Here is a 27996-nt window from a genome sequence, read left to right on the forward strand (position 1 = left end):
GCTTGTCTGTCTCTTGAATAAGCGACACATTTTCATATAGTGAATATTAAAAAGGATACCAATTCCAGGTGTGATATGTAGTCAGTTGTATCCCACAGCATCGTCACATCTGCGTACATGAGCAAATTGCATATGTCAAAAAAGGGGGGAGGAATGCGACAGACTCGACCTGCGTTCAAACAAAATGTAACAAAACCGAACAATTAAAGTAAGTAATCAGAAAACACAAGGCAGGGCTGCGCAAATGTATGTATGTAACTAAATATGTATTGGAGCTGTGATCAAATTTTCAAACTGGAAACTGGAGGAAGGCAAAACTGCTCTACAGAACCTCAGGGTTTGTGCTCTCCGTCCCATCCAACCCAAGAACGAGGCATGACTCTCCAAACACGACATTCACCACTTTTCAGGTCACCCAACTTATAACTTTCGACTTTTGTCTTCTTGCTTTCCCTACCTTGCTCCCAGGCTCGTACTTTTTTCTTCGTACCGTCCCAATCAGATACGACTCCGGAGTGGTCGGGCTTGCCTACTTCGGCGGAATATTTTTGATGCATTGTGCCGCGGTGACCTTGGAAACGACAGTTACGGAACGTGATTATGTCGCCAGGGCGGATTTCATCGAATTGTTGGACAGAGGCATTGGCTAGATTGGCGTATACCAGAGCACCGTAGCTGCGGACGCCGACTGGGAGGAGGGCGTCCTTCAAGGGAGCAAGGAGAGTTTGGATAAGGGCATGAGGAGTACCGTCACCAACTGTGGTATTCTGTTTTGAAGCAACTGATTCGGAGATGCGAGCACCAAACTGAGTATGGGCGTCCTCCAATTGATCTTGGCGCAGTCGGGGTGGTGGTGGTTCGTGGCGCTGTTCTAATGCTACATCGATTGGATTTTTGGAATCGAATTGTGCGGATACGATGGTTTGAGAGTAGTCCATGAAGAGAATGTAGACGTCCTTTGAAGTAGTTATTTTCCCTCCTCGCTTGCTTGTAGAGGACTCCTCAATCTCAAAGATAATATCTCGTCGGCCTTGGAAGACTGGAGGAGGTGTGTTTGGTTGTGTCCACCAAAGAGACGTGGAAGCAAGGTCTACATCATTGGCCATGTAACCCTGATCCATTGACGGTCGAGAAATATCCATGGACCTGCGAGTTCCAGTTTGACCCCTTAGGAGGTCTACTGAGCCCCGGGATGGACGAGGGGCTTGAGGAGAGGACACGGTGTGCTGGGGTATTTCGTATGGCATCTCGTCCTGAATCTCTTTGGTTTGGGACTCACCTCGATCTCGATGAACAGGAACAGCAGGTGCGGTGTGCTGATCAAAGGCCTCCCCTAGCGCTCGCTCATGGGTATCATCCTCTTCGGTATACGTAGTTTGAGGAACTGGGGGTGGAGGAACTCTCGGCATATCAACCGACTGCCGAGAAGCCTTTGGTGGCTGGCTAGGGGGAGGAGGTGGCGCTGATCGAGGAGCTGTATTCGCGAAAGTGGTCTGCGGGATGGGGGGTCGCGTTTCTATCGGACTCCTGGGTGAGTGTGGACTGAAGGAGTCGGCCAACGTTCCTTCATCTACACTAGAATCTCTGGCATGGGCCTTTAGAGCATCTTTGTGTTTGGCACCAGACGCTATATCCGTGTCATAGTCGCCTTCGTACTCCGTTATCTCCTCCTCGCTCTCACTCCCTGGGGGACGAGTTGGGGTTTGGGAACTCATCCTTCTATCGCTGGTAGGTTTGTGGGAGATTGGGTCAGTTGGTGGAGGTGGAGGTGGAGGACGGGTCTGAACCGATGAAGGTACTGGGGGAGCTGATGGCAGTGGTGGAGGGGGGTGACTTTGCCGTTTTTCTGGCCTTGATACGGGAGACGAAACTGGTGATGCGACTTTGCCTTGATCTATAGATCGGCGTGAGCTCCCGGGTGTCTCATGCCCAGGAAAGTAGGATTCATCATCACCCCTTTCGGTCCGGGCCGGAGATAGAACAGCTTCATCATTAGATTTGGCCCCAGGAGAAACAGAAGTCATTATACTTTGTGGTGGTGGCGGGACAGGTCGGGCTAAGTAATATGTTAGAAAAGCACTGTATAAACGGTCAGAAAAGGGAGTTGATTGGTAGCCTACTTTCTGGGGGAGGTGGAGGAGGAGGGAGATTATGGGCGACTGGAGGTGGAGGAGGTACAGGGCGTCCTAGATTTTGAATGCATTAGTCTCATATCCAGTAGGCTTATCACAAAGAAAAATTATGAACATACCGTGTGGCGTGACAGGTTCCTCACTGGTGGTCTCTGGAGCCTCGTCTGACGCAGAAGGTAAGGGCTGGGATGGGGCAATAGGCACTTCACTAGGCTCCTCCGGAACCGCTGGCGGGCTTTTTGGCGTTTCTTCCGGTTTCCTTACATGCATCCCTGGAAGAGCCATCAGCTGGACAGGAGGAGCATAAGCTTCCGGCTGCTGATCCGTGGTTCCTGATTCCGCTGGCGGGGCTTTTGGCTTTTTATATCCGCCAGTGGGCATTCCCGGTAAACCAGCGGGAGCACCAAACATGCCCATCATGCCCATCCCTCCGCTGATCTTGGCCATTCGGTCACGAATTTCCATCCGCCGCCTGATTTCGGGATCTATCTCGTCCTCCTCTTGCTCCTCACTCTCTTCTTCGTCAGAGGCATTGGCATCAGGAGTATCGCTTTGTAGGTTTTTCTGGGACCTGGGCTCAAATGACTTCTCCTCAACGTCCTCTTTACTTGTTGAAGTTTCACTTGCTTCCTCCGTATCCCCAGCCGCCGAATTGTCAGCATCATTGGTGTCACTTGTAAGTTCTCTGGCGGGCGGCAAGACAGGGGTCCGATGCTTAGGCTGCATGCTTTCTTCAGCTGGGCCGCCGCTTGCAGCCGATAATTCCTTCGCAGTTTCTGAGGTCTCAGTCCTTTGTAGCTCGACTCCAATCGTAGGCTCGGACGGTTCAACAGGCTCTTGGGACTCTACTTTCTTCTTCGAAGGCTTTTTCGGCTTCTCTTTCTTCTGAGCTGCTTCAGCATGCCGGGAGGCTTGCTCTAGCTGCTGCTTTTGTAATAGAGCAATCCTTTCTTTCAAGCTTGTTGGCTTAGGTAGTTCCTCCTGTGCAGCTTCAGTTGTCTCTGGGGCTTCAGATCGAGTTGGTAGCGAATTTTCCTGGGGTTCCTCCCGCCTATATATTTGAGGATGTTCAATTGGCGGCGGAATATAGGCGTTTTTACTGGGTGGTGGTGCAACGAATGGCTTCTTCACGAATGAACTCGAAGTATTGGTGGTATGATTGAAAGGTATTATTGGGGCTGCGGAAGCCTTGTTGAAAGCAGCAATCCTGTCTTTGAACGAGCCTGCTATCGGCTTCTCTGCAACAGCTGGTGGTGGGGCCTTCTTGGCCGATGTTTCCACTGGTGCTGATGGCGGAGGCGGTGCAGGTTTCTGAGAGGGTGGGCTCATGGGAGGGGATGAGGGAGTAGCAGCCGGAGCCGGTCTTTTGGGCGACTCATATGGAGCTGGAGCAGGGACATTTTGTTTCTCAGCCTCACCAGTTGAACCGAGGTCAATACTCCTCTTATGGCTGTCCTCTTGCGGGATGTCAGCCATAGCTGGTTCGGAGGCTAGAGGTGGGGATTGAGAGGTGGTTTCAGACTCTTTCCGGGCTCTGGCAGGCCTCGTAGGCCTTGGAGGGGCTGGTGGTTCGTACTTTTCGACGAAATTCCTTGGGAAAATGCCTTCTTGTCTGGCGCCCGCATCATTGGTATAGTTGCCATAGTACCAGTCAGCATCCTCCTCCTCGGTCACCGTGATGATCTGCCCAATTGAAAAGTTTAGGTCATCTTCATGCTCCGAGGTGTATTCGAACACTGCCTTGACCGTAAAAGGTACCGCTGACATTTGGAAGGCTAGTGGAGAGAGTTTCCGATTATCAACGGTCAAATAAACGGTCGAGCGCAACGGCGACTCGAGGTCAGGCAGAGAAGCTGTATTGCGACCAAATGTAAACTGGACGGCACCCGAGTGCAAAAAGCGAGGGACAGACGATCGAAGCCCACTGTCCCTTCGGCTTTTCAGGCCCGTCAAAGGAAATAAAGAGTATACGACGCTGGCGTGTAGCTAGAGTATCGGTGGTTAGGGAACTGCGCGGCGGCCTAGGTTAGTTCGGGGCATCGTAATAACTAGCTAGATAACCAAACAAAGACAGAAAGCCAGGCACGGATCTTACAGGCCGAGGACGAGCAGAACTATCTCCTTCAGAAATAAAACAAGGCCGGCGAGTCAAGGACGGGCTCGAGGGGAGCCTGCTGCGTTGTGGTGGGTTGGGGGAGTTGGTGATGTTCAAGTTGTCCGTCAGTGGGAGATGGAGGAGGGCGGGAGCGACGACAACACTTAGTAACGGGTTAACTAATCTAATTAACTTAATTAACTAACCTAGCTGGCTGTGGCTTGACCTCCCCATATAAAAACACGACAGCGGCGCCGCCACGGCCAGAGAGAAACCCCCACAGCCCGCAACTACAGTGGAAGATGAAGATGGCACATTTCGACGGCCTCGAGTTTGACGTCTGATACAAAAGAAAAGGCGGATGGAAGAGTGACGCTGGGAGAGGACACCCTTACGGAGTACTGCTTGTCTGTGCCTGTGTAGAGTTGCAGCAGCAGCCATGGCCGGCAGAGGCAGCACTCACCAGGACAGGGCGCTCAAGACGTCTCTACAGGCGGTTCACGCTTCATCGGCGCCGCCTTCGTCTCAGCATCGCGGCAAAGGGTCGCGGGACCCTCGGCACATGGCGATTGCGCTTCACCATGCCCGTCAGATCCAGAGCCGCAAGGAGTTGGAGCTCCAGATCCTGTCACATATAGAAACGCTCATGGAACTGCCCACTACACCCGGTGCTACAGCCGAGTCCCCCTCTGCGGAGGACGTGTCGACTTTCTTCTCTGCAATAGCATGCTTTCAGCCGTCAGACTACGATAATCTGATACAGGAACGGAATATAGACGGTAGTTGTGGCTATACCTTGTGTCCCAAGCCACGGCGAAAGGACAGCTCTAAAGGAGGATACAGGATAGTTTGGGGGTCAAAGGGCAGCGGCCCCGGTGGCCGTGGCAAAGACATGAAAGTCGTGCAGAAAGAGAAGCTAGAGATGTGGTGTTCCGAGGAGTGTGCAGAGCGAGCAATGTATATCAAAGTGCAGCTCAGCGAGAAACCAGCTTCAGAACGGATAGGGAGTGCAGGCAAGACCTTCATGCTGCTGGAAGAAGCCAGACGAGGCGAGTCGTCAGGACCAAACACCGAACGGATAGACAGCAGTACTATGAGAGCAGTGGAGGAGAATCTCCAGGGACTCACACTGCAGGGTAATTACGCCGACCCAACAGCCTATGGCCAAGATCATCTATCTCGTGAACTGCAGGATTTATCGATGCAAGATGGAGGAGATTCTTCAGCACACGCTCCTGGGCCGAGCAGCAGTGCTGGAGGCAGAGGTTTGCTGGCTCCAACCGTTGTTGAGAGAGATACCGATGATTCGAGATACCCTAAAGCTCCGGTCTTCCAGCCAGACAGCGCAAACGGAGGCTCGGTCGAGGGCTTCCATCCACGACATGACACACAGTTCAGAAACTGGCCGTCCAGCAACAAGGACGGAGACGGAGATGAAGACATGGATGACTTTTTACCGCAGATATAAGACAGGTTTACAGGTACTTTGGAATATATGGGCGTTGCTAGGTTGAGACGCAAGAGATACCCTTGGCTTCTTAAGAGTCCTTCTTTTTCATATGCTTGATATGGCGTTCGTTCGAGTGATATTCTTCTTACATTGGGCGAATGTGATTATGTGAATTAACTTACCATCATAATGAACATCATCACCATCATGTCATAGTAGGATATGTAGCATCTACCACAGGGAGTTTAACGGGACTGGTTTTTGGCAATCAAGCGTCATCCCAGAGGAATCAGCGACACCTTGTATTTTCGTAATTTTTTTATATTAGAAGTTGGCAATCTAGGCGTTGAATTCATGAGCAAGGCCCGGATATATTGACCCAAATTCCCACCGCCGCATAACTCCTGCCATTTTTGGTGTGGTAACTGACTTAACGACGGTCGAAACGACGGCCGTCAACGTTCTGGGATTGCTGAGAAACTGGAGTGACATTGACCTTGAGAGAGTCGAACTGCAAGAGAAGGAAAAAAATTTCGGATTAGCCATTGATATAAATACGTATTTCAATGGAGCGTAGACTTACTCCGAGGCTCTTGAGGAGGTCCTTGGTATCAGCATCGACATCGAGCTGGCCGCTCTCAGTCTGGGAGATATCAAGGGCAGAGATCTCTGGAACGTATTGATCCTTGCGCTCACGCTCCTCCTCCTGAAGCTTGAAGGAAATACCACGGACTGGGCCACGCTGGATACGCTTCATCAAATGAGTGGTGTAGCCGGCAATCTAAGTTCAGAATTAGACCTGTTTCCTGGCACTTTTTGTGACACTTCCTAGAGGTTTCGGCAACCCACCTTGTTGCGGAGGCGCTTGGAAGAGATGATAGCGATCTCATCGCAAATGCGCTTGTTGGTCTCGAAATCGAGGGTGAGCTTTGGGTAGTATCGCTCAATGATGCTCTTGGCAGATTTCTTGACGGTCTGTTCAGATCAAAAGCAGCCTTGTCAGTTTCTCGATCTCAAGCAGAGTAAATGCATATTCTCAGAATTCGTGATGTTCAAATACCTTTGTCCTAACGCGACCCATGTTGGCGGTGTTGATGTGCTGAACTGCGGGTGGTTGATGAAGTTGACAGTTGCTTTCAATCTCGAAATGTTCGGGACGTGTTTTTTCTGATAAAGTGGAAGTTCGCTTAGGGCTTAATTCTGTCACGTGATTTATTATGTAATAGTATGCGGTTATATAAGATGGTCAAGGCCAAAAGCTAATATAGAGGAACAGCGCGAAAGAGTAAATGTTGTATATCTAGAAAATAATAATACATTTGTGTACAAATCATAGTGAAGACATGGGACCCCATTCATCGCTTATCATCAAGGCGGCCGTAACCAGGGCGATTGGTGACGAAAGAGGGTAGAGCTTCAGCCGCACCCTGGACTCCATAGAGAGCCTTAACGGAATTTGTAGCGCCGTCGACACGGAGCAGGACCTTGCCCTTTGCATCTACGGTGGCCTTCTCTACCTTGACCCAGTATTTGGCGCCACCAGGGAGGTCAGGGTCGAACTGGATTGATCCCTTTTGGCTGTCAAAATCTCTAGAAGCGGATGGACCAATGTCGTCCGTAACAAATCCGGCAACACCGACTATGCTCTTGGACGACCCTCCTCTGCCACGGCCTCTTGCGCGCAGCAATCGAGCTTGGACTGGGCGGGGATTCTGTTGGGGTCCAGCGATGGGGTGGTTCTCGATGTGCGATCGGGTACGCAGGTAGCTGAGGCCAGCAGACGGATGTGTCTTAGGAGGGCCATCTCGTGCGTACTGGGGTGACGCTACGTCTGATGGGCCAGCAGCCCAGTTGCGTAGGTGAATTCGTCTGTCGGGGACCTTAGGTGGAGTAGCTAGGTCGAGAAACTTGTTGATCTCTGGGCCGAGTGCTGCAGGATCCGCACGAAGAGCCAGGAGAGCACTCTCAAATTCGGCGTCACTCAGTGTTTTCGGTAGATCTGACTCCTCGAATGATTTCCCTTCATCCATCAACCGTCTCCGGGTCTGCAGCGCTTTGTTCTCTATGACTGCTTCGCGGAGTCTCTGTAGGAACTCTGGTTTCTGTTTCCGTACCTTCTTCAGGTATCTTTCAAATTCAATTTCCGTCATTCCAGCTAGCCATGGACCCTTGAATCTGTATCTCAGTTTCTTTTCGGAGCTTTGGTCTTCGGATGTGGTCATATTATCGGTCGAGCTTTCAAAGACACTCGTATGTCGACCACTACCCACCAGTGATGATGTGCCATGAGTTGTTGAGGATATAGGGAGAGACAACTCCTGATATTTCTTAAGAGTGAGGGCGTGGTCATTTGCAGAGTGGAAGTCCGTGATGTGCTCGTAAGTATCGAGATAGTTCACCCGGACAACAGGGTTCGAAGAGCTGTCCACAGTGGACTTGGATGGTAGCGGCCGCTTTAGACCCCAATCTCCTCTCGCTAGAGAGCTAGGAGGTGTCTCAATGGTCGCTCTAGTTGGATATGGGAGTGTCGCTGTGTCCGACCAAAAGTTCGAGCTCGAGGTCAGAGACTGTGCTGGGGGAGAGAGCGAAGCCGGGAGCGCAAACAGACGAGACTTGCGCAGAATCTTCGTGGTGGGCGATATCCGGGCCGCCATGGCGTCAACTTGTGGCAGCTATTGCCTTCAATTGCTCTTCGTCTTCTTCGTCTTCCTCGTCTTCTGCCTTTCTTCTGCTTCGTCTTGATCTTCAACTTTGGCATCAAAAGTTTTTCCAGTAGGTTGCCACACGTGATCATTGATTACCTAAGCGTTATCCTACTCCAACGTCAAGGGCGACGAAGAATCATCAGCACCATTAGAAATCCAAAAAGCACCGAAGCAAGTGGTCAACTTGTTTTGGCGGCTGATGGAAGATCTGGTTGCAAATAACATGTGTTGTGCTGTTTCTTCAGCTTCTGTATTGACGCGCTGATCGATGCCCATGGTTTACCTCCAAGAGCTAGTTGTATAGCCAGCTTCTTTCGACATTGATATTAAAACATGGCGCAAGTTACCCCAGCTGCGGATACGACCCAGCGACTCTTCCAGGAGCTCAAGTCCAAGAACGAAGACACTCGGAATAGAGCTGCCACCGAGCTCCATGAAAACATCATCGCAGCTTCTCGAGGTAAGACAACTAGTTGAAAGGCGGTGTTTGCTAGTTGAAGGTCTATGCTGATCAAATATCTCGGCTCCCAGAGCTACCCCAGGATAAATTTCTCGACCACTACAACTCCATAAACCAACGTATTGCACAGCTTATCGTTACTGGAAATGATGCGAACGAAAAGATCGGCGGGCTGCTTATGCTCGACCGATTAATCGAGTTCGATGGCGTGGACACAGCACAGAAAACGACACGGTTTGCCAGCTATCTGCGAAGTGCTTTGAGAAGCAATGATAACTCGGTTTTACTCTTCGCGGCAGGATGTCTCGGGCATTTAGCTAAGCCCGGCGGTGCTTTAACAGCAGAGCTAGTTGAGAGCGAGATCCAGTCGGCTCTAGAATGGCTACAGACAGAAAGACAGGAGAACAGGCGCTTTGCGGCAGTTCTGGTCATTCAGGAACTGGCAAAAGGATCTCCAACTTTGCTATACGGGTTTATTCCGCAAGTTTTTGATCTTATTTGGGTCGCACTACGAGACCCCAAAGTGGTCATTCGAGAAACTGCCGCCGATGCCGTAAGCGAGTGTTTCGAAATAATAGCGGCTAGAGATAGCGCAGTTCGTTCTCAGTGGTTCTCAAGGGTATATGAGGAGTCATTGCTAGGCTTACGGTCGAACAATGTGGACTGGATTCACGGATCACTCCTTACCCTGAAGGAGCTACTGCTAAAGGGCGCTATGTTTATGAACGAACATTATCATAACACTTGCGAAATAGTATTGCGATTGAAGGATCATCGTGACCCTAAGATTCGCGCTCAGATTGTGCTTACTATACCAGTGCTCGCCTCTTATGCGCCTCTCGATTTCACCAATACATACCTTCATAAATTCATGATATACCTTCAAGCACAGCTAAAACGAGACAAAGAAAGGAACACCGCTTTTGTTGCTATAGGGAAGATAGCAAGTGCTGTCGGCCACGCCATCGGACAGTTCCTTGACGGAATCATCGTATATATCCGTGAAGGACTGGCTTTAAAAGCGTAAGTAGTTCCCAGCTAAGCTAGGTTGAGCAAAGCTTACGCGGTATTATAGACGAAATCGCGCCGCTGTTAATGAAGGCCCAATGTTTGAATGCATCAGCATGCTCTCCCTAGCAGTTGGCCAAACTCTCAGCAAATATATGGAATCGCTTCTCGACCCCATTTTTGCTTGTGGCTTGAGCAAATCCCTTACTCAGGCACTTGTCGATATGGCGCACTACATCCCACCCATCAGAGCAACTATCCAAGAAAAGCTGCTGGACATGCTTAGCATAGTTTTATGTGGCACTCCTTTTAGGCCCTTAGGGTGTCCAGAAAGCCGATTGCCTCCTATACCCTCCTTCGCCAAGGATTTTGGCTCTTTGCCTCAAGACCGCAGTGATAGCGAAATAGCTCTCGCATTGCATACACTCGGGAGCTTTGATTTCTCCGGTAAGCAGGCCCCGGTCACAATATGACAAGAAAGGCATATTAATAGATTCTTAGGCCATGTTCTTAATGAATTCGTCCGTGATGTTGCCATAAAATTTGTTGACAACGATAGCCCTGAGATCAGAAAAGCATCTGCTTTAACTTGTTGCCAACTTTTCGTGCATGATCCTATCATTAACCAGACAAGTGCTCACTCGATACAGGTTGTTAGCGAGGTTATTGATAAACTTCTATCAGTTGGAGTCGGAGATCCCGATCCTGACATCCGACGAAATGTGTTGTTCTCCTTGGATAAGAAATTCGACCGTCACTTAGCTAAGCCGGAGAATGTTCGGTGCTTGTTCCTGGCGGTCAATGATGAGATGTTCCCAGTACGAGAAGCAGCGATCAGCATTATTGGTCGCCTCTCGAGCGTCAATCCGGCCTACGTTTTCCCACCCTTGAGAAAACTACTTGTGAACCTACTGACTGGTCTCAATTTTGCTACAACCTCCCGGCAAAAGGAAGAAAGTGCTCAATTGATTAGTCTCTTCGTTTCAAATGCCACGAAACTCATTCGCTCCTATGTTGACCCCATTGTTACGACACTATTGCCGAAGACTTCAGACGGGAATGCCGCGGTAGAAGCAACCACTCTCAAAGCCATTGGAGAGCTCGCGACAATTGGTGGTGAAGACATGAAACAATATCTTCCGCAACTCATGCCAATAATTCTAGATTCACTGCAAGACCTTTCCTCTCAAGCTAAACGAGAGGCTGCCTTGAAAACTTTGGGCCAGTTGGCGAGCAACGCAGGATATGTGATCGAACCTTATAAGGAGTATCCGCAGCTTCTTTCTATCCTCATCAACATCATCAAGACGGAGCAAACCGGTGGCTTAAGAAAGGAAACCATCAAACTCATTGGAATACTGGGAGCCCTTGACCCATACAAAGATCAGGTAATTATCCCGTACATTCCGTACCAATAACGTTATGCTTACTGTATTACAGCAAATCAGTGAAACGTCTCCTGACGTTCATTATGTCAATGAAGTTCAGACCGTTTCTGATGTTTCTCTGATTATGCAAGGCCTTACCCCTTCAAATGAGGAGTACTACCCGACAGTGGCCATCAACACCCTTCTTCAAAATATCTTGCGAGAAAGTTCTCTTGCCCAATATCATTCTGCTGTGATTGACGCAATTGTTACAATGTTCAAAACTCTTGGACTCAAGTGTGTTCCATTCCTAGGACAGATAATACCCGCATTTATTTCCGTCATTAGGAGCACGCCGATAAGCCGACTCGAATCGTATTTCAACCAGTTAGCAATCTTGGTAACAATCGTCAAACAGCATATCCGCGCATTTCTCCCTGAAATTATTGAAGTTATTCGGGATTACTGGGGATCTCCATATCCCGTACAATGCACGATATTGTCACTGGTGGAAGCCGTTGCCAAGTCACTAGAGGGCGAGTTCAAAAAGTACTTGGCTGCGCTTGTTCCGTTGATGCTGGATACTGTTGAAAAAGACAATTCCGTCCGCCGCCAACCCACCGAGAGGATTCTTCACACATTCTTAATCTTTGGCTCAAGTGCTGAGGAATATATGCATCGCATTGTTCCCGCCATTGTAAAGATCTTCGACAAGACTCAAAACCCCCCCAATATCCGAAAATGCGCCATGGAAACGCTAGCAAAACTCTCTCGACAGGTTAACGTGTCAGACTTTGCATCCCTTATGATACACCCACTATCAAGGGTTATAAACAACGCCGAAAAACCACTCAGACAAACTGCATTGGATTGCGTTTGCACTCTCATATTCCAGCTTGGCCAGGATTTCAACAATTATGTTCCACTTATCAACAAAGTTCTGAAGTTCAATCAAATACACCACCACAGCTACCACGTCCTTGTTTCCAAGTTACAGAAAGGAGATCCATTGCCGCAGGACCTTAATCCCAACGAGCACCATAGCAATCTTGTGGAAGATTCTGCTTTTGCGGATGTTGGCCAGAAGAAGATATTCGTTAACCAACAACACCTCAAAAATGCGTGGGACGCCACCCAGAAGTCAACTCGAGAAGACTGGCAAGAGTGGATCCGACGATTCAGCGTCGAACTACTCAAAGAGTCCCCATCCCACGCCCTTCGTGCCTGTGCAAGCTTAGCTGGTATCTATCAGCCGCTTGCTAAAGATCTTTTTAATGCCGCCTTCGTTTCCTGCTGGACAGAACTTTACCACCAGTATCAGGAAGAACTTGTTCATTCCATCGACTTGGCCCTTACTTCCCAAAATATCCCTCCCGAAATCCTGCAAATACTTCTAAATTTAGCTGAATTCATGGAACATGACGATAAAGCTTTACCAATTGATATCCGGATTCTTGGAAAGTATGCTGGTAAATGCCATGCATTTGCAAAAGCATTGCATTACAAAGAACTGGAATTTGAACAAGACCAAAACTCCGGGGCGGTAGAGGCATTAATCAGCATCAACAATCATCTCCAGCAGTCCGATGCCGCAATTGGTATTCTTCGCAAAGCCCAAGCGTATCGAGATGTCGAGTTAAAGGAGACTTGGTTCGTGAAACTCCAGCGATGGGAGGAAGCTTTGGCCGCTTATAAGAGACGAGAGTTAATTGACCCTGATTCTTTCGAGGTTACCATGGGTAAGATGCGGTGTCTTCATGCTCTTGGAGAATGGAAGATGCTTTCAGACCTTGCTCAGGAGAAGTGGAATCAAGCTTCGAATGAACACCGCAAGGCCATCGCCCCACTCGCTGCTGCGGCTGCATGGGGAAGAGGCCAGTGGGAGCTTATGGATTCGTATATTGGAGTAATGAAGGAGCAGTCGCCAGACCGATCTTTCTTCGGAGCAATTCTCTCGCTTCATCGCAATCAGTTTGAAGAAGCATCGGCTCTGATTGAAAAGGCCAGAAGTGGCCTGGACACAGAACTCTCTGCCTTGCTTGGTGAATCATATAACAGAGCTTACAACGTTGTTGTTCGAGTTCAAATGCTTGCTGAGCTGGAAGAAATTATCACTTATAAGCGAAGCGTAGATGACCCCGAAAAACAGGAGGCAATGAGGATAACATGGAACAAACGACTTCTGGGCTGCCAACAAAATGTTGAGGTGTGGCAGCGCATGCTCAAAGTCAGGGCGCTTGTTATCACTCCCCGTGAAAATCTTGATATGTGGATCAAGTTCGTCAATCTATGCCGCAAGTCAAACCGCATGGGACTCGCAGAACGCTCCCTAAGTGCTCTAGAATCTATCGAGGCTGCAGATGGTAGCATTCCACCGGAAGTGACCTACGCACGTCTTAAATTTGACTGGGCCTCCGGTCGACAAGCCGAGGCTCTCAAAGCCCTAGAGGAATTTACTATCTCCCTCACAGAATCATATGGACGGTATAACTCAATTCTTTCCGCACAAGATGAGCATACACCTACAGACGGGCCAGCTCTTACCAACGGCATCAACGATTCCAACCATACTGACGCCGGATACGCAAAACAACATCTTGGTGATGCCAATAAGATCCGACATCTTCTTGCGAAGAGTCACCTCAAGCAGGGTGAATGGCAGACCGTGCTACAACGTGGCGATTGGAGATCTGATGGTGTCCGTGATGTTTTAAACTCATATTCTGCGGCTACACAATATAACCGTGATTCGTACAAGGCCTGGCACGCTTGGGCTCTTGCGAACTTCGAAGTTGTGAACTCTCTAACAGCCCAGCCAGAGAGGGAACCACCCCGTCATATCATTCTCGAACATGTCATGCCTGCAATTCGTGGATTCTTCCGCTCAATCGCACTCCTATCATCAAGCACATTGCAAGATGCTCTCAGGCTGCTGACACTTTGGTTCACCCATGGCGGCGACGCTGAAGTCAATTCTGTTGTTGTGGAAGGCTTCTCGACTGTTAGCATCGATACCTGGCTTGAGGTTACTCCTCAGCTCATTGCCCGCATCAATCAGCCCAATCCTCGGGTACGTGCTGCCGTGCATCGGTTATTGGCTGATCTAGGCAAAGCACATCCCCAAGCACTTGTTTACCCCTTAACTGTCGCAACCAAATCTAATGTTGTTCGGCGTTCCCAATCTGCTATGACTATCATGGACAGCATGAGAGCGCATAGTTCACGTTTGGTTGAGCAAGCTGAGGTTGTCAGTGGGGAACTAGTGCGTGTCGCGGTATTATGGCACGAATTATGGTATGATGCTTTAGAGGAAGCTTCTCGGCTCTTCTTTACCGATCACGATGTTGAAGGCATGTTGTCCACTCTTGCACCTCTTCATGACATGCTAGATAAGGGTGCAGAGACCTTACGAGAAGTGTCCTTCGCTCAAGCCTTTGGTCGAGACTTAGCTGAGGCCAAACACTTCTGTAACTTGTACCGCGAAACTGGGGAAATGGGCGATCTCAACCAAGCTTGGGATCTTTACTACAATGTGTTCCGCAAGATTTCCCGACAGGTGACGCAAATAAAATCCCTCGACCTGAAATACATTTCACCTAAACTCAAGGACATTGCCGATCTCGACTTGGCTATACCCGGAACATATCAAAGCGGACGGCCCATTATCCGAATACAAAGCTTTGATAGTGTTGCTACCGTAGTCCAGACGAAAAAGAAGCCCAGAAAGATGATCATCAGAGGAAGCGACGGAAACTCGTACATGTATGCACTTAAGGGTCATGAAGACATTCGACAAGATGAACGTGTTATGCAATTGTTCGGCCTAGTCAACACGCTCCTAGACAACGACAGTGAATGTTTCAAGCGCCATTTAACGATTCAACGGTTCCCCGCAATTCCGCTATCACAAAACTCTGGGTTAATTGGATGGTGCTGCAATACTGACACGCTTCACGCGCTTATTAAAGAATACCGCGAGAGCCGTCGCATTTTACTCAACATTGAACACCGAATTATGCTTCAAATGGCTCCTGATTATGATAACCTGACGCTCATGCAGAAGGTAGAGGTGTTTGGTTACGCTATGGATAATACCACCGGCAAAGACCTTTACCGAGTTCTCTGGTTGAAGAGCAAAAGCTCGGAGTCGTGGCTTGAAAGACGAACCAACTATACCCGATCTCTTGGAGTCATGTCAATGGTTGGGTATATACTTGGCTTGGGTGATCGTCATCCATCGAACTTGCTCCTTGATAGGATTACAGGAAAGATAGTTCACATCGATTTTGGTGACTGCTTCGAGATCGCGATGCATCGTGAGAAGTATCCAGAACGGGTACCATTTAGACTAACCCGTATGCTTACATTTGCAATGGAAGTCAGCAATATCGAGGGTAGTTTCCACATCACTTGCGAGGCCGTCATGCGTGTTATTCGCGAAAACAAGGAGTCTCTCATGGCCGTTCTTGAAGCCGTAAGTCTTCAAATTCTAAGTAAACTGTTTTGAGTAAACCAGACGCTAATTTATCAAACTAGTTCATCCACGATCCCTTAATCAACTGGCGTCTAGGAGCGCGCGAATCTCCTGCCCGCCCTTCCATCGTGGATAGACACGCACCTACAGAGGCTAACATGGATCACGCTATACAGCCAAGTACCTTCTCCCGGCGCCGCCCATCAATACTCGATGGCGGCATCCTAGATGCTCAACAAGGCATCCCCAACGAAGGACGTGAGGTGCAAAATGCCCGAGCGCTCCAGGCCCTTGGAAGGGTCAAAGAGAAGTTGACTGGCCGCGACTTCAGAACACCTGACGAGCTCAATGTCAGCGATCAAGTCGACAAACTTCTAGTCCAAGCTACGAGTGTCGAAAACCTGTGTCAGCATTACATTGGTTGGTGCAGCTTCTGGTAACCTGGTGTTTATAGGACCCTTTTTTACGATCGATTGCTGCTCGCCTGGGATTTCTTCGTCCTTTATATCCCTCCCTCGTCACGTCCTTCCCCGCATCTTCTATCTCACTCTTTGGCGATGTATCTTTTTGACGAATTTCATAGTAACGATTTGCTTGGGATTGATTCCTTATGCTAATCTTCCTGTTTTACTATATTCGCAGCTTGTCTTTTTTTTTTTGCTGCATGTCCCTGTTTCTATCTCTGTTCCATAGATCTAATCTCAGCAATACCCTTCACAGCTTGTCCTAAGCTACTACGTCAGACTTTCTCATCTTGTTTACTTGAGTAATGTTTACTACGTACGGAGTACAGATCAAAGTATTAAAGCTATGGTAGAAAGTCAGTACCGAGGCTGGCGCTAAAGTCACATGCAAGGGCGCTTGTTCGTGACGTCGGAAGTCGTCAACGCCAACGCCAACGCCAGAAGAAAACGTTCAACCGTCAAGTAGAGAGAGCCAGAAATGACGCTTTCTTCGCGAGCGGACTTGATTATCTTATGTGAGTTAATCAAATAGCTGGCGCGATCATGGCCTCGAATCCGGATCCAGACGCCCAACGCAGTCCCCCTAGCCTAGGGTTCAAGGCCCAAAGAACAGTCCTCCAGCTACTCTGCTCTGCGGAGGAGTATCGAAAGCTCCATGAATCTGTCATACAAAACCTCCCTCAGTCCATACAAACTAGGGCTTACTCGCCCGCTACGTTCAATCATATCGTCAAATCAAGAGACAAACATACCTCGGCAGCACTACGCTCCTCCATCCGGCTGTTTTGGATCTCGCGGCTGGGTATGAAACTGCTCGATTTCATTAAAAGCCGAGTCATATCAAGAACTGGTGCAGCTGAGTACGTTTATAAAACCCTGTCTACTGCGATGTACAAAATATATCTAATATTATTTACTACAATAGTGTCTCCTCAAGTGTGCCGTTTCGCGATTCTCCGGCATTCCGGCTTCCTCTATCTTTATCATTAATGCTACTCTTCCATCGGTTACTGCATCGCTTTTTCTCCCGGTTACGCGCGAATTTGCGAACGGATAATGCCCGGCCCTTCCGAGAGAGAAACCCACGCATAGCTAAAGCATTAACGTCGAAATATGCGCCAGCGATCGGTGCCAGCTTGGCTGGCTTCTTCCTTGGGGTATACCCACAAACCCAGCTCCGACTTACCGTTGCTATATATGCTTCCACCCGGAGCTTGGAGGTTCTGTATAATGCTTTGGTTGATAATGGATGGCTCTCATTCCGTCCCTGGTGGTTTGGAAGCTGGCTTTTAATGCCACTCTCCATGGCCCAGCTCTTCCATGCATTCATATTTGATAGAGAAGCTACGCCATCTGTAAGTTATAACGGCCTATTTACCCTTTTTTTTTCTTGGAATAAATGGGGACTGACTCTAAGGCCTAGTGGTTTGGGAATGTTATTCTGCAATATACTCCAGGATATATAAAGCGGCGGCCTTCTGGCCTTCCAGGAATGGTGGCCTGGCCCGAACCATTTGAAACTGTTGATGCATTGGCAAAAGTTGCTGAACTTAAGTGGCGGTATGGCACCCTTCATGATGACCTGGGTCATTTGCATGTCAATAGGCTAATGCATGTTTTTATTAGACCGTTTACTTCTCCCTATCCTTCATCCAACTATAACAGACACGCTTCCTGCCGCTGTTCAGATAATATCACCTATCACTTCTCCCGCTCACCCGGCGATAGCCTCTCTATCCTGTGCATTACTCCACCCAAAGTCACCCTCTTGCTTGACTGCGCTTATACATCAAGTGCTTCTTTCTGTTCCACCCCTCATCCGTTCTATCACCAAGGTCTACTTGGCTCTATCAATATTGAAGTTCAAGTCCTTTGTTACGTCACCGGTCACTTCAATTAACGAACTGTCGAGGAAGATACTCGCTGCCACGGCAATTATATGCTCGTCTATTGGTGCCGCGTGGGGAAGTGTCTGCTTTTTCAATGCTATCTTCCCGCGAAAACTGTTACCAACCCAGCGGTTCTACCTCAGTGGCGCTATCAGCGGCCTTCCGTTTGCAGTACTCTGTGGCTCCGGGTACCGAGCTCATTTCCTCTATTTATTCCGCCAAGCTGTGGAATCTACGTGGAAAACCGGAGTCAAGCGCGGACTCTGGCGCGGTTATAAGGGTGGTGACTTGTGGGTACTCGTAGCTTCATGGGCGCTTTTGGGAGTGTTGCTGGAAAGAAATCCTGAAAACATCACAGATCGAGGGTTCAGGAAGGCGTTGACTTGGATGAGAGGAGATGGCTATAGCGATTTAGCTGAGCGTCGCGCAAAGAGGAGCAAAAGGAATCCAGCCGAGCAAGCGAGATCATCCTAGATATCCAGAAAACCAGACTGTTAGCTTAAGTGAATGTATGCAAAGGAGCATCACAGGTCGTCAGAGCTAAGCCTTGGAATGACAAACTATATGCGATCTTCAAAGCTGGAGCGCGGAGTGAGCTTGATCCCGAGTAATGAGAATTGCTGTTTCTTTCTCGTAGAGTCAACGTATATCTGGATTTCTCCACAACTCTAGTATGAGAATATGGCTGCTTTATCAAAATGCAGCTCCACGAATTCGCGCGAAATCAGCTCAATGCCTTACTGCGAGAATGCAGACCCCAGTAAAGACGGCAGGAATATCCAATACTACCATTATTTATATAAGACACACTCCACCATCATTGAACCAACCAATACGGATTATCGCGATTACATATAGAAATAATGTCCATCAATTGATTATGACTGACATATCGCAACATCAAACATCCCTGGATTCAACGTAACTCCCAGTCCTTGGCAAAAGTGGGCTTCGAGGATACTAACTTCATTTCTGCCCACATTTAGGAAGAGCTAGAGCAGTTATTATCGGATACTCCATCGCGTTTGGGTTATATACAAAGGTATACCTAATAAGAGCCTGGCTTGTTGATCACGATATCCCCATCAGAGAGTAACTCTGATTAATATTCGTTCGCTTGGTACAAAGACAGATTAATACCAGCTATCACTGCAACCATGGAAAACGTCCCACAAGAGATCTTTCTATCTATCCTTGATTATCTCGGAGAAGAGAAACACCATTTAAAGCCATATCTGACTGTTTCTCGTCGCTGGCAGCGCGTTATTGAACGGTTATTTTTCAGGAGCCTCACCATTAAGAACACTGATCTATCTACGTTTGCAACTCTCTTCCGTGGAACCAATGCCCATCGCAAAGCTCTGGTTAAGATGCTTGATTTAAGGGTTCTTCTACCAACCTACGACGGGGATAATTACCATCAGCATGAAGAGGTCAACAATCAACTATTCTCCACTGCTGTTCTTGAGCTATTCCAGGTGCTTAAGACCTTTAATGAGGATGGAAACGTCAAGAGAAATATTAGAAGGGGTGATGGGTTACGGTTATCCATAAGCTATATGTTTTCGCCGAGTGATAACTTCTATCATCTGGACCATATCCCCAAAATTAAGGGGAGATACATCCAACTACTGAACCACGAAAGGCTGCCTACCCTCTCATGTGTATCTGACTTTTTTTCTCGCCATGGCGGTGACTCACGTATTTTACACCCTGCATCAGGCATTCTTATTGCAGGCAAGCTTAAGGGTTTACAAGTCTCTGCTAATGACTATGATGACCGTCGAGAGTACATTAGCGACGAAACCCGGAAAATGATTCGGCCTGGTATGTATCGTAAGCTTATACATCTGATAAATCTCACAATTTATACTAATAACTGGTTTAATAGCCTTTACAAATGCCCTTTCTCTATATACTCATTCCTTAAAGAAGTTTAAGCTTGAAATGGAGTACTCCGAGCCACCTGATGAAGCAATTGATCCTCCGAATTATATCCCATCTTCCTCGCTAGTCGACCCAATGAATCTTGCATTCCACGACTTTATTCAGCGAACAGGCGTTTCGATAGTATATATTAACGGAAGCCATATTATCTCACCCGACTTCTTCTGGCCATATGATAACGTTAAGGCAGCTCCAGCACCATTTTGGCCAAATTTAAGGGAGTTATGTATTTCGATATCGCCAGCTACTCCCAGTGGGGAGTGGTACTTTACGAGCGATTCAAAAATTGCTTCCTATTCTGAATTTATAGGGGCTACTAATAAGAATGATACCCAGAAATCTTATAGCACTGACGATTCTGAGAACACATTTCGCAGTATTCCAAGCCCTAAGAGGATGAACCCTCTTCTAATAGCCATGGCACGGGCTATCCGTTATACACCGTCTGTGGAGCGAGTTGACCTATCTTGTACCGATCCAGCGTTATCCCCGAAATATATTAAGGTCGCAGGCTTTAAACGGCAATTTGACATTTATTACCGTACTAGTGGCGCGGGAAGTCCATTTTACCAGGGTCCACAAATAATCCAAAAGCCTAGCTTTATATGTGATGTACAAGACTGGCGCCCTAATAAGGATGTTGAGAGGTATTGGATGGAGGCGTTGGGACCCGACGGAGAGATAGTTTATCGATAATACCCCCCCACTATCTACTTGGACGAGGGCTGATGTCTTTGCATTTACTTCACTCCCGATTCTCAAACGTTAGCATTCGGGGGACGAGAATAGAATATATAGGAGTTTTTAGCATGCTATACAAGTATATAATTTAGAGACATGGAATTCTTTATTTATAAGCTTTATTTAGGATATGCGCCTTTAATAACTGCAAAGTACATATAGATTATCAAATAGGGCTCTGGGTAAAGGAGGCTGTTAAAAGCTAACTAAAGCCAAGGAGTACTCATTGTAGAACTTATTTAGTATATTAACTAGTTTAACTAGGGCAAGAGTGTAACTTACTTTTATACCTACGTGCTATCAACTGGGGTAAGGTGTCTATAAACAAACCCCTAAAGAAAAATTGAAAAGGAGTATGACGAGATAATATTAGTATGACTTAACTACCTAGTTATATAACCAAATACACAGTCCCTGAATTTCCCACATCTATAAAATCCCAATTAAATTTTAGAAAGGATTTCTCCATTCCACTTTCTTCAGATACCTGTACGCTTTTTCTGCGCTTTTATGATACTGAATAACCTTCTTGTATCGCTTCCTGTGATCTTTGCTCATCTTCGACTTGTCCACCTTTTCCAGCTCCTTCCTTGCCGCTACCATATCATCATAGTTGGCGGCAAAAAACTTATTAGTCCTGGCGATGGTGTCGTCCGTGTGTTTTTTGATCCATTCGTCCCATTTCTTCTGCAGGTCCTTGGGTTTGTAATCCCGCCAAATTTTTTTCTTGGTGTTGTGACCTTTAAAATCCAGGCCTTCCAGGCTCTTTTCAAGATCCCCAAGCGTATTTGATATGCGTCCCGCCTGCAACTTAAGGACATCCACCACGGCGGAGTCGTTGTGGTATTTATACATAGACATCACATCCTTAAACTTCATAATTGCTCTCACATGTTTGGATTTTTGAAGTTCTCCTGTTAGGAAATCCTTATCCAGATCAGCTTTTAAACCATTTTTTAGAATAGTTCTGTTGCCCCATACCTTTTTGTAAAGCAGTTAGCTAACCATAAAACTTATAATAAAGGGAAAACAACTTACAATTCCTTTTAACCCATTAACACCCTTGGGTAATAGAAAGAATTCCTCTTGCCACTTTGATTTTGTTGGGTATTGGTTAGCAATCAACTGAGGGCCATTCTTAGTTACCCCCTTCACAGTTGGTAGCGGATTTTTGTTTTTAGTACTCCAATAGGGGGCGATGTATTTGCAGAGGTCCACCTTGTCTTTGGTTGACTTCTGATATGGGTCATCATATTGTTCGGGCAGTGTCATTGACATATTTTGGAAAAAGATATCAATAACCTGGCCCTCCAGTACATGCTCAGTTTCAAGCAACTGGTTCTTACTCACTATATTATTGCCCTCAGGGGAGTAAGTAGTATCATACCTTTCATTTGAGCGTTTTCCTAAGTCGAAATCTCCACATGAATTCGGATTTGATAGGGCAAAAATGATATTCTTCGCAACACCAGGGGTCTGAGCCCGCAAACAGGTTAGTAACTTGGGTATATGTATAAACGCATAGCTCTAGCATACCTCTGTTAGCTTGCTTCCAGGTGGATAAGCATCGGTGGAGACTTGAAGACCGCATATCTTGATACCCTTCCCGCCACTTGCTCTCTTCTCCAAACTCTGCATTTCCAAGCCGAAAAAGCCGGTCCCTCGGATGGCCAGCTCTTCTCGGTCATCATCCTCAAAAGTCCCTGGCTCCCAAACTTCAATATTGGGGCAATCGTCCAAACAACCTTGTCCTCCATTTCTTCCATCGTCTTCCTCGCAACTAGAAGTGGATGATGGCTCCGGATTCTTGGTTGACGACGACCCGGATAGTGCTGTGGATGTTGACTTGGTGACATCTTTAGTAGAACTAGTGGTAGCCGTGGCTGTCGGTTTGGAGGATGTTGTAGCTGTTGACTTGGAGGCATCTTTAGTTGGCCGAGTGGTCGTCGGCTTGGAGGTCGTTGTAGCCGTTGACTTGGATGCATCTTTAGTAGGCCGGGTGGTCGTCTGCTTGGGTTCCTCTTTTGTTGGCTTGGGACTGTCCTTTGAAGTATGTTCATTCCCCTTTCCATCATTCTTTTCCCCATTATCTTGCTTCCCACCGCCTTTCTTCCCCTCTACCCCCTTCCCTATCTTACTTAACAGGCCCCTTTTATCAAGACAACCCTTTTTATCTTTTGTCTCGTTGCAGCTGTCCTTCTTCATGCACCCTGCGCTAGTTCCATGATCGTCCGACGCCCCGAGCAAGCCATCAAAGACGGCGCCGAAGACCGATACCGAATGCTGGTCAACGGGCAACTCCCCACACGTAGGGGTGACCCGATCCCCAAAGAATGAATCTGTGTCTAGCCCATTCTCGGAGAAGGTTTTGGCTCCCTTAACAAGTTTTCCGAGCTTCAGGATGATGCTAAAAAGCAGAAGTAAGAAGGCAGCTTTCATTTCGAAATATTAAGAGTGAGGTAATCCGTAAATCTTATACAGTCCAAGAGCTTCAGGTACCAACTCTGGCTAATATCTGGCTCTGGTTTGAAGAGTATCTTACCGGTGGGATTCGACGGACTATAAGTAGGTAAGCCCTTTCGGAAGCGGCGCCCATATTATCGCCATCATAGAGCAAGACACGAGGCATCATAGTCAGCCCCCATCACGGGCAGTGGTAATCGCATAGAGAAATTGGATATGCATCTTAACCATGTCTCGAATAGCTTATAAACTATATCACTCATGCATTGATCAACTTGTAAGCACCTTTAAAGGAGGTCCCATAGCGTGAATTCGCATAGATCCAGCTCCTGTGCGAACAAATCGAGCTGCTAATTGGGTATCATGCCAGCCGCAAGAGTCCTGGCAAGTCCGATTGAAACACCGCTGCCGGGCATAATGATATATAAGCCTAGCTTACGAGAAACTGGACAGCCCATATATCAGCATGCCGATGCGTCCAGCTTATACAGAATGGCTTAAAACCCACTCACCATAAGCTGTGGAGGAGACCTGCCTCTCCATTTGAAATGAGCCGGAGCTCGATATGCAGTATTAATCATTGGCAGCAGGTTGGAATGTAGCGTTGGAACGAGGCTAGACGAGGCCGGGGGCCATAACTAGGGGCGGCTCTACTCTGGAACCATTGTCTGTGGGATTATCAAGCGCGGTGCGAGCGCCACTTTCTCGTCGTGTTGGGTATTTGACATCTGCAATAAAGAGAAATGAAGGCCTGCTGCCCAATCAGTGTGATTGAATACCAGTGGTTAGGAGATATCCCGAGTTATGCGTTATGTTGGTTGTCAACGTAGTTAACTGCCATAACTAACTAGCGAAAGCAATGTTGCTTTTTGGCTCAAGAAATACAAGGTAGACTCCAGCCACGCCCAGCCAGTCACCCCTGGAGGACCGGGACCTTAAAGGGGCGAAAAATAAAATACTTATACCTTGATCGTGTTATTAGGTAACGAGCTCTTATTCTCAATATCGTTGATTAGTTCCTGCTGCTTGGCCACCCCTGGCTAGCTAACTAATGGGTAATTTGAATGATTCATACTGAATACGAGAGTTGACAAACCTCCATCAATTTCAATCAACTCTTTCATAGAAACATCGACTTGAAGAAGAGCCCGGGCCCAACAGGAAGGGGCAAGCATTATATACACTACAATCGCTGGCTTCAGTCTTTGTAACTAAAGAATGGAAACGAACGCCAACCCTGTTGCAGCATGGGACCAGCTTGCCGAAATCTGGGACACTTTGATGGGAACTCCGGGCAACGATTACTTCACAGTCATCGAGCTGCCTGCTCTGGAACGTCTGGCACAGCCAAAGCCTGGTGATTGTGCCTTGGATCTTGCCACAGGGAATGGCCTTGTAGCGCACTGGATGGCTCAGAAAGGTGCCGGCGTACTCGCGACAGATGGCAGTCCCGCTATGGTTGCGCATGCTCAAGCCCGACAGTCAAAGAGACTCAAGGATGATGAGGATGAAGGGAAAGTCTCATATAAAATCCTTGATGTGACAAATCCACAGCACTTCGAAGAGCTTATCCAGTCTAAAGCTGGGGTGAGGCTTTGGCACCCCTTAATTACCTCTGCCCCGTATCCACCCATACCGCGCCCGGCTAGGTTCTAGGGCATATGAAGTAAATTAACTGTCTGAATAGGAAACTTTTGATATCATTACTATGAATATGGCAATCATGGATGTCGCTACTCTAGAACACCTTGCCAATGCACTGCCTAAACTGCTGAAAAGGGATGGAGGCCGGTTAGTTCGTTGGCTCCAATATTGACAGGCCTCACCAACTGATCCGTGGGTAAAGCTTTGTTGCATCGCTATTGCACCCTCTCTTCACCTGCGGCGTGATAAGAGCAGTTGAATATAAGGACAATCCAGAGACAGGTCGAGAGGAAGCATTTCATACCCTAAAGATGACCAAATACTTACATGTGCCGCCCTACAATGGCGTGACAACTCAATCTCAACCTCACGCACAGGTAATGGTTGCACCCCCATGAGTATCTTTTTTGATATCAGTGCTAACCAAAGTACTACCCAACATAGCTATACTTCCACCGTCCAATGCACGAAATTTTCGCCCCTTTTTTCAAGGCAGGCTTAGTCTTGGACGCTCTGGAAGAGCCCAACTTCGATGAGGCCTATATTAAAGCAAGAGACTTGGATACAGGTTCGCTCCGGCAGTTTACACAGTTCCCTAAGATTCTTGCCTTCAGAATGAAGATTGCTTGAAATTCTCCTTTTGATATCAGAATCAAATTGACCGTTCGAATGTCGAGTCAGCAATGTCAGCATCAGCTTTTGCATTTCAATTAAGTATGAACTACGGTTTATTTTAATCAAATAGGCAGACTGAATCCTGGGGCTATGTTACGAAAAGGCCTGCCTTACGGGTAATGGATGCCCACGCATACCTAAGGGGGATATCCGTAATTTCAAAAAACGGTTATACCACGGCTTTTATCGTGAAGTAGCTATCTTTATTTGAAACCCCATTTCCATGTCACAGATGCTCCCTTTAAATCCGATAGGAGAGAGCCCGTCCTAAAAGGGAGAGGCTGTCATCACCACTCAATATTAGCGTAGCTGCTTTTTCACCACATACCAAATTGCATCATACTATCTCCCCGACGATATTGACGGTGCAGTTTCCTATTATGATCGGCTAGCAAACAGCTCTAGGTCTTGACCATAGGTCTCATCGAAGCCCGTTGGTTTTGGACACCACCGGGACAAGCTGTTAACCATCTAACCATATTAAATGGTCTAACACGACACACAAACCTCAAACATGGGGGGTTACAAATGAATGACGTTGGCATATGGTTTCTAGTGCTACTTCAGTAGCCTTCCACAAAGATCCTTCTACAGTTAAGATGAAACCGTCTCGCTGACTACAAAGGAGAGCATATTCATTCTATTTAATGGTAATAATAGGCTGGCGCAAACTTGGGTCAACCCCTCGCCCTATCCATCAGATTCCTAGTGCCTCTTAGGGCTTATTATACACAAGAGTAAGACTAGGTCTCCGTGTATAGTAACACTCAAGCCTATGAAGCCAATATTCACTACTCCGTACTTACACTTAATATAGACAGCTGGGACTATTGTAACTTCGCCGCACGGTGTATTGAGTTATTATCTATTGGTAAAGATATTACCAGATCACAAGTCGCTATCTTATAGTCAAAAAATACATTAAAGCCTTTAGAACTAGGCCATCTTCTTAAGGTCAAAATGCTAGGTGATCTGAGTGTAAGCTCACTGGGAAATAACGGCATGAAACGACTATGGGGTGGCAAGGTAACACATCCATATGCCCATGATACGCCCTCTTAGAAATCAGAGGTAAACTCATTGATGTCACTTGGTTGAAAAAGCAAAGCACATCCAGAATAGCAAAGTTGCACAGGGGTGTTTGATAAAGCGTAGGAGCAAAAAAGCATGCAAAGTACAGAAACAGGCAGGCGCATGAATCCTACAATGGGGAAAAAGGAATTTCTTGACAGGACTGGAGGTGACACAGCTATTAGGAACTAATAGCAAGGATATTAGCGTAGTAGAGAGAGTGTGTATCAAGGAAATCATGGCAGAGTAATAATATATCAAGATTTTTTGGGTGGAATCGTAAGGTCTTGCAAATTTATCGTCTATAGATACACCAACGCGAGGATATAAAAATGAATACCGTTAAAGGTAAAGAGTGGAGTGAGACAATAACAAAACAAAGACAAAAAAACGCTAACTGGTATGAAGAGAGGATATCGGAATCTCTCAACGTCCAGATATGTTAACTGATGTACATATACAGATGATAATACAGGTTTTTCGAACCCACCCAACGCAATGGCAACTATGCAGAGCCCGGAATACTCGGAGGAGCTTGAAATCCTCTGGCGCATTCGATATAAGGTACTAACTGGATGCAAATATCCAGAGTGTACCAGTCGGTGAAAGTATTCCCCCTAACTAGAAATTTTCACGTTTAGGGTTTCCAGGGAACGGTGCACGGATACCGGTTGAATGGGGTGATGTCTCCAGGTGAAATATATCGTAAAAACGAAGGCAAAGATAGCCTTTATATCCTTTCTAGAAAAGATAAAATCCGCAAAACTCCGGTGCTAATGCTCCAAGATAAAAGGAAAGGTAATTGAAATCGATTAAAGGTTTTTGGAGAATTTTGGAGGAGGGAGAAGTCGAGATATCGCCGAAACAGGCGTTCGTTGCGCTGGCAAGGAAATGCCAGATTTTTTTTATTTCACCTTCACAGGTTAATATCGATCATCGGTCTTTAAACAGCTTCGGATTCCAGCCTTCCCGTACCTCTTTCTCGATTTTTGCATGTCTCGCGGCATCTCTGACCTCCATCTCAATTCTTTCACGAGCACGTAGGATCTTGCTTTGGAGATAGAAGCTGCCACCCTTCTTTGGATCGTTCAGGTCAAATAATTTCTTGAATCGCTCCATTGTGTGTTCTAGGTTTGCCTCTCCACCCATTGGCGGCTTAACGTTGAGGATCTTGCATGCTTCGTCCAATGTCAGGCCGGAGGACGAGAATGCGCCCGTGGAACTGCCGGTTTTTTGCGCATGTGCTTGATATCTAGACGACGCAGACGCTTGCTTGTACGCTTCCGCAAATGCTCGACCGAACACTCTGGTGCCAGTGAGAACAATCTGCGTTAGGATGCGATGAGCCTGTCTTAGATGTCAGTTCAAATCCTTATATCACTGAGCAAAGGTGTGTATCCGGGCTTACCAT

General features: G+C 47.3%; 11 protein-coding genes across 11 annotated transcripts; 6 read left to right on the forward strand and 5 right to left on the reverse strand.

Annotated features, from left to right (window-relative positions):
- Positions 1–332: 332 nt before the first annotated feature.
- MGYG_00787 (SH3 domain-containing protein) lies at positions 333–3899 on the reverse strand (the record flags this gene model as incomplete). The annotated part of the gene is made up of 3 exons (XM_003176650.1): positions 333–2056; positions 2121–2186; positions 2252–3899. 3 exons carry the CDS (start codon positions 3897–3899, stop codon positions 333–335), a joined length of 3438 nt encoding a protein of 1145 aa, XP_003176698.1.
- A 767-nt stretch (positions 3900–4666) lies between these two features.
- MGYG_00788 (DUF408 domain-containing protein) lies at positions 4667–5695 on the forward strand (the record flags this gene model as incomplete). The annotated part of the gene is made up of 1 exon (XM_003176651.1): positions 4667–5695. The coding sequence occupies one exon, from the start codon at positions 4667–4669 to the stop codon at positions 5693–5695; it is 1029 nt and encodes a 342-aa protein (XP_003176699.1).
- A 412-nt stretch (positions 5696–6107) lies between these two features.
- Positions 6108–6758, reverse strand: MGYG_00789 (40S ribosomal protein S17; the record flags this gene model as incomplete). The annotated part of the gene is made up of 4 exons (XM_003176652.1): positions 6108–6188; positions 6261–6458; positions 6527–6652; positions 6738–6758. 4 exons carry the CDS (start codon positions 6756–6758, stop codon positions 6108–6110), a joined length of 426 nt encoding a protein of 141 aa, XP_003176700.1.
- Positions 6759–7032: 274 nt separating this feature from the next.
- MGYG_00790 (hypothetical protein) lies at positions 7033–8331 on the reverse strand (the record flags this gene model as incomplete). The annotated part of the gene is made up of 1 exon (XM_003176653.1): positions 7033–8331. One exon carries the CDS (start codon positions 8329–8331, stop codon positions 7033–7035), a length of 1299 nt encoding a protein of 432 aa, XP_003176701.1.
- A 384-nt stretch (positions 8332–8715) lies between these two features.
- Positions 8716–16131, forward strand: MGYG_00791 (phosphatidylinositol 3-kinase tor2; the record flags this gene model as incomplete). The annotated part of the gene is made up of 6 exons (XM_003176654.1): positions 8716–8842; positions 8914–9865; positions 9918–10297; positions 10352–11238; positions 11291–15691; positions 15754–16131. The coding sequence occupies 6 exons, from the start codon at positions 8716–8718 to the stop codon at positions 16129–16131; spliced, it is 7125 nt and encodes a 2374-aa protein (XP_003176702.1).
- Positions 16132–16698: 567 nt separating this feature from the next.
- Positions 16699–18518, forward strand: MGYG_00792 (hypothetical protein; the record flags this gene model as incomplete). The annotated part of the gene is made up of 4 exons (XM_003176655.1): positions 16699–17015; positions 17081–17510; positions 17579–17741; positions 17782–18518. The coding sequence occupies 4 exons, from the start codon at positions 16699–16701 to the stop codon at positions 18516–18518; spliced, it is 1647 nt and encodes a 548-aa protein (XP_003176703.1).
- A 683-nt stretch (positions 18519–19201) lies between these two features.
- MGYG_00793 (hypothetical protein) lies at positions 19202–20687 on the forward strand (the record flags this gene model as incomplete). Its single annotated transcript, XM_003176656.1, has 2 exons — positions 19202–19871; positions 19936–20687. The coding sequence occupies 2 exons, from the start codon at positions 19202–19204 to the stop codon at positions 20685–20687; spliced, it is 1422 nt and encodes a 473-aa protein (XP_003176704.1).
- A 495-nt stretch (positions 20688–21182) lies between these two features.
- MGYG_00794 (hypothetical protein) lies at positions 21183–23171 on the reverse strand (the record flags this gene model as incomplete). The annotated part of the gene is made up of 3 exons (XM_003176657.1): positions 21183–21713; positions 21771–22208; positions 22269–23171. 3 exons carry the CDS (start codon positions 23169–23171, stop codon positions 21183–21185), a joined length of 1872 nt encoding a protein of 623 aa, XP_003176705.1.
- A 1242-nt stretch (positions 23172–24413) lies between these two features.
- Positions 24414–25469, forward strand: MGYG_00795 (hypothetical protein; the record flags this gene model as incomplete). The annotated part of the gene is made up of 4 exons (XM_003176658.1): positions 24414–24782; positions 24883–24986; positions 25042–25216; positions 25284–25469. 4 exons carry the CDS (start codon positions 24414–24416, stop codon positions 25467–25469), a joined length of 834 nt encoding a protein of 277 aa, XP_003176706.1.
- A 1614-nt stretch (positions 25470–27083) lies between these two features.
- On the forward strand, positions 27084–27391 carry MGYG_00796 (hypothetical protein; the record flags this gene model as incomplete). The annotated part of the gene is made up of 2 exons (XM_003176659.1): positions 27084–27149; positions 27227–27391. The coding sequence occupies 2 exons, from the start codon at positions 27084–27086 to the stop codon at positions 27389–27391; spliced, it is 231 nt and encodes a 76-aa protein (XP_003176707.1).
- Positions 27392–27518: 127 nt separating this feature from the next.
- MGYG_00797 (mitochondrial import inner membrane translocase subunit tim16) lies at positions 27519–27996 on the reverse strand (the record flags this gene model as incomplete). Its single annotated transcript, XM_003176660.1, has 2 exons — positions 27519–27932; positions 27994–27996. 2 exons carry the CDS (start codon positions 27994–27996, stop codon positions 27519–27521), a joined length of 417 nt encoding a protein of 138 aa, XP_003176708.1.

This window comes from Nannizzia gypsea, genomic scaffold (genome assembly GCF_000150975.2).
Source record: "Nannizzia gypsea CBS 118893 supercont1.1 genomic scaffold, whole genome shotgun sequence".
NCBI lineage: Eukaryota > Fungi > Ascomycota > Eurotiomycetes > Onygenales > Arthrodermataceae > Nannizzia > Nannizzia gypsea.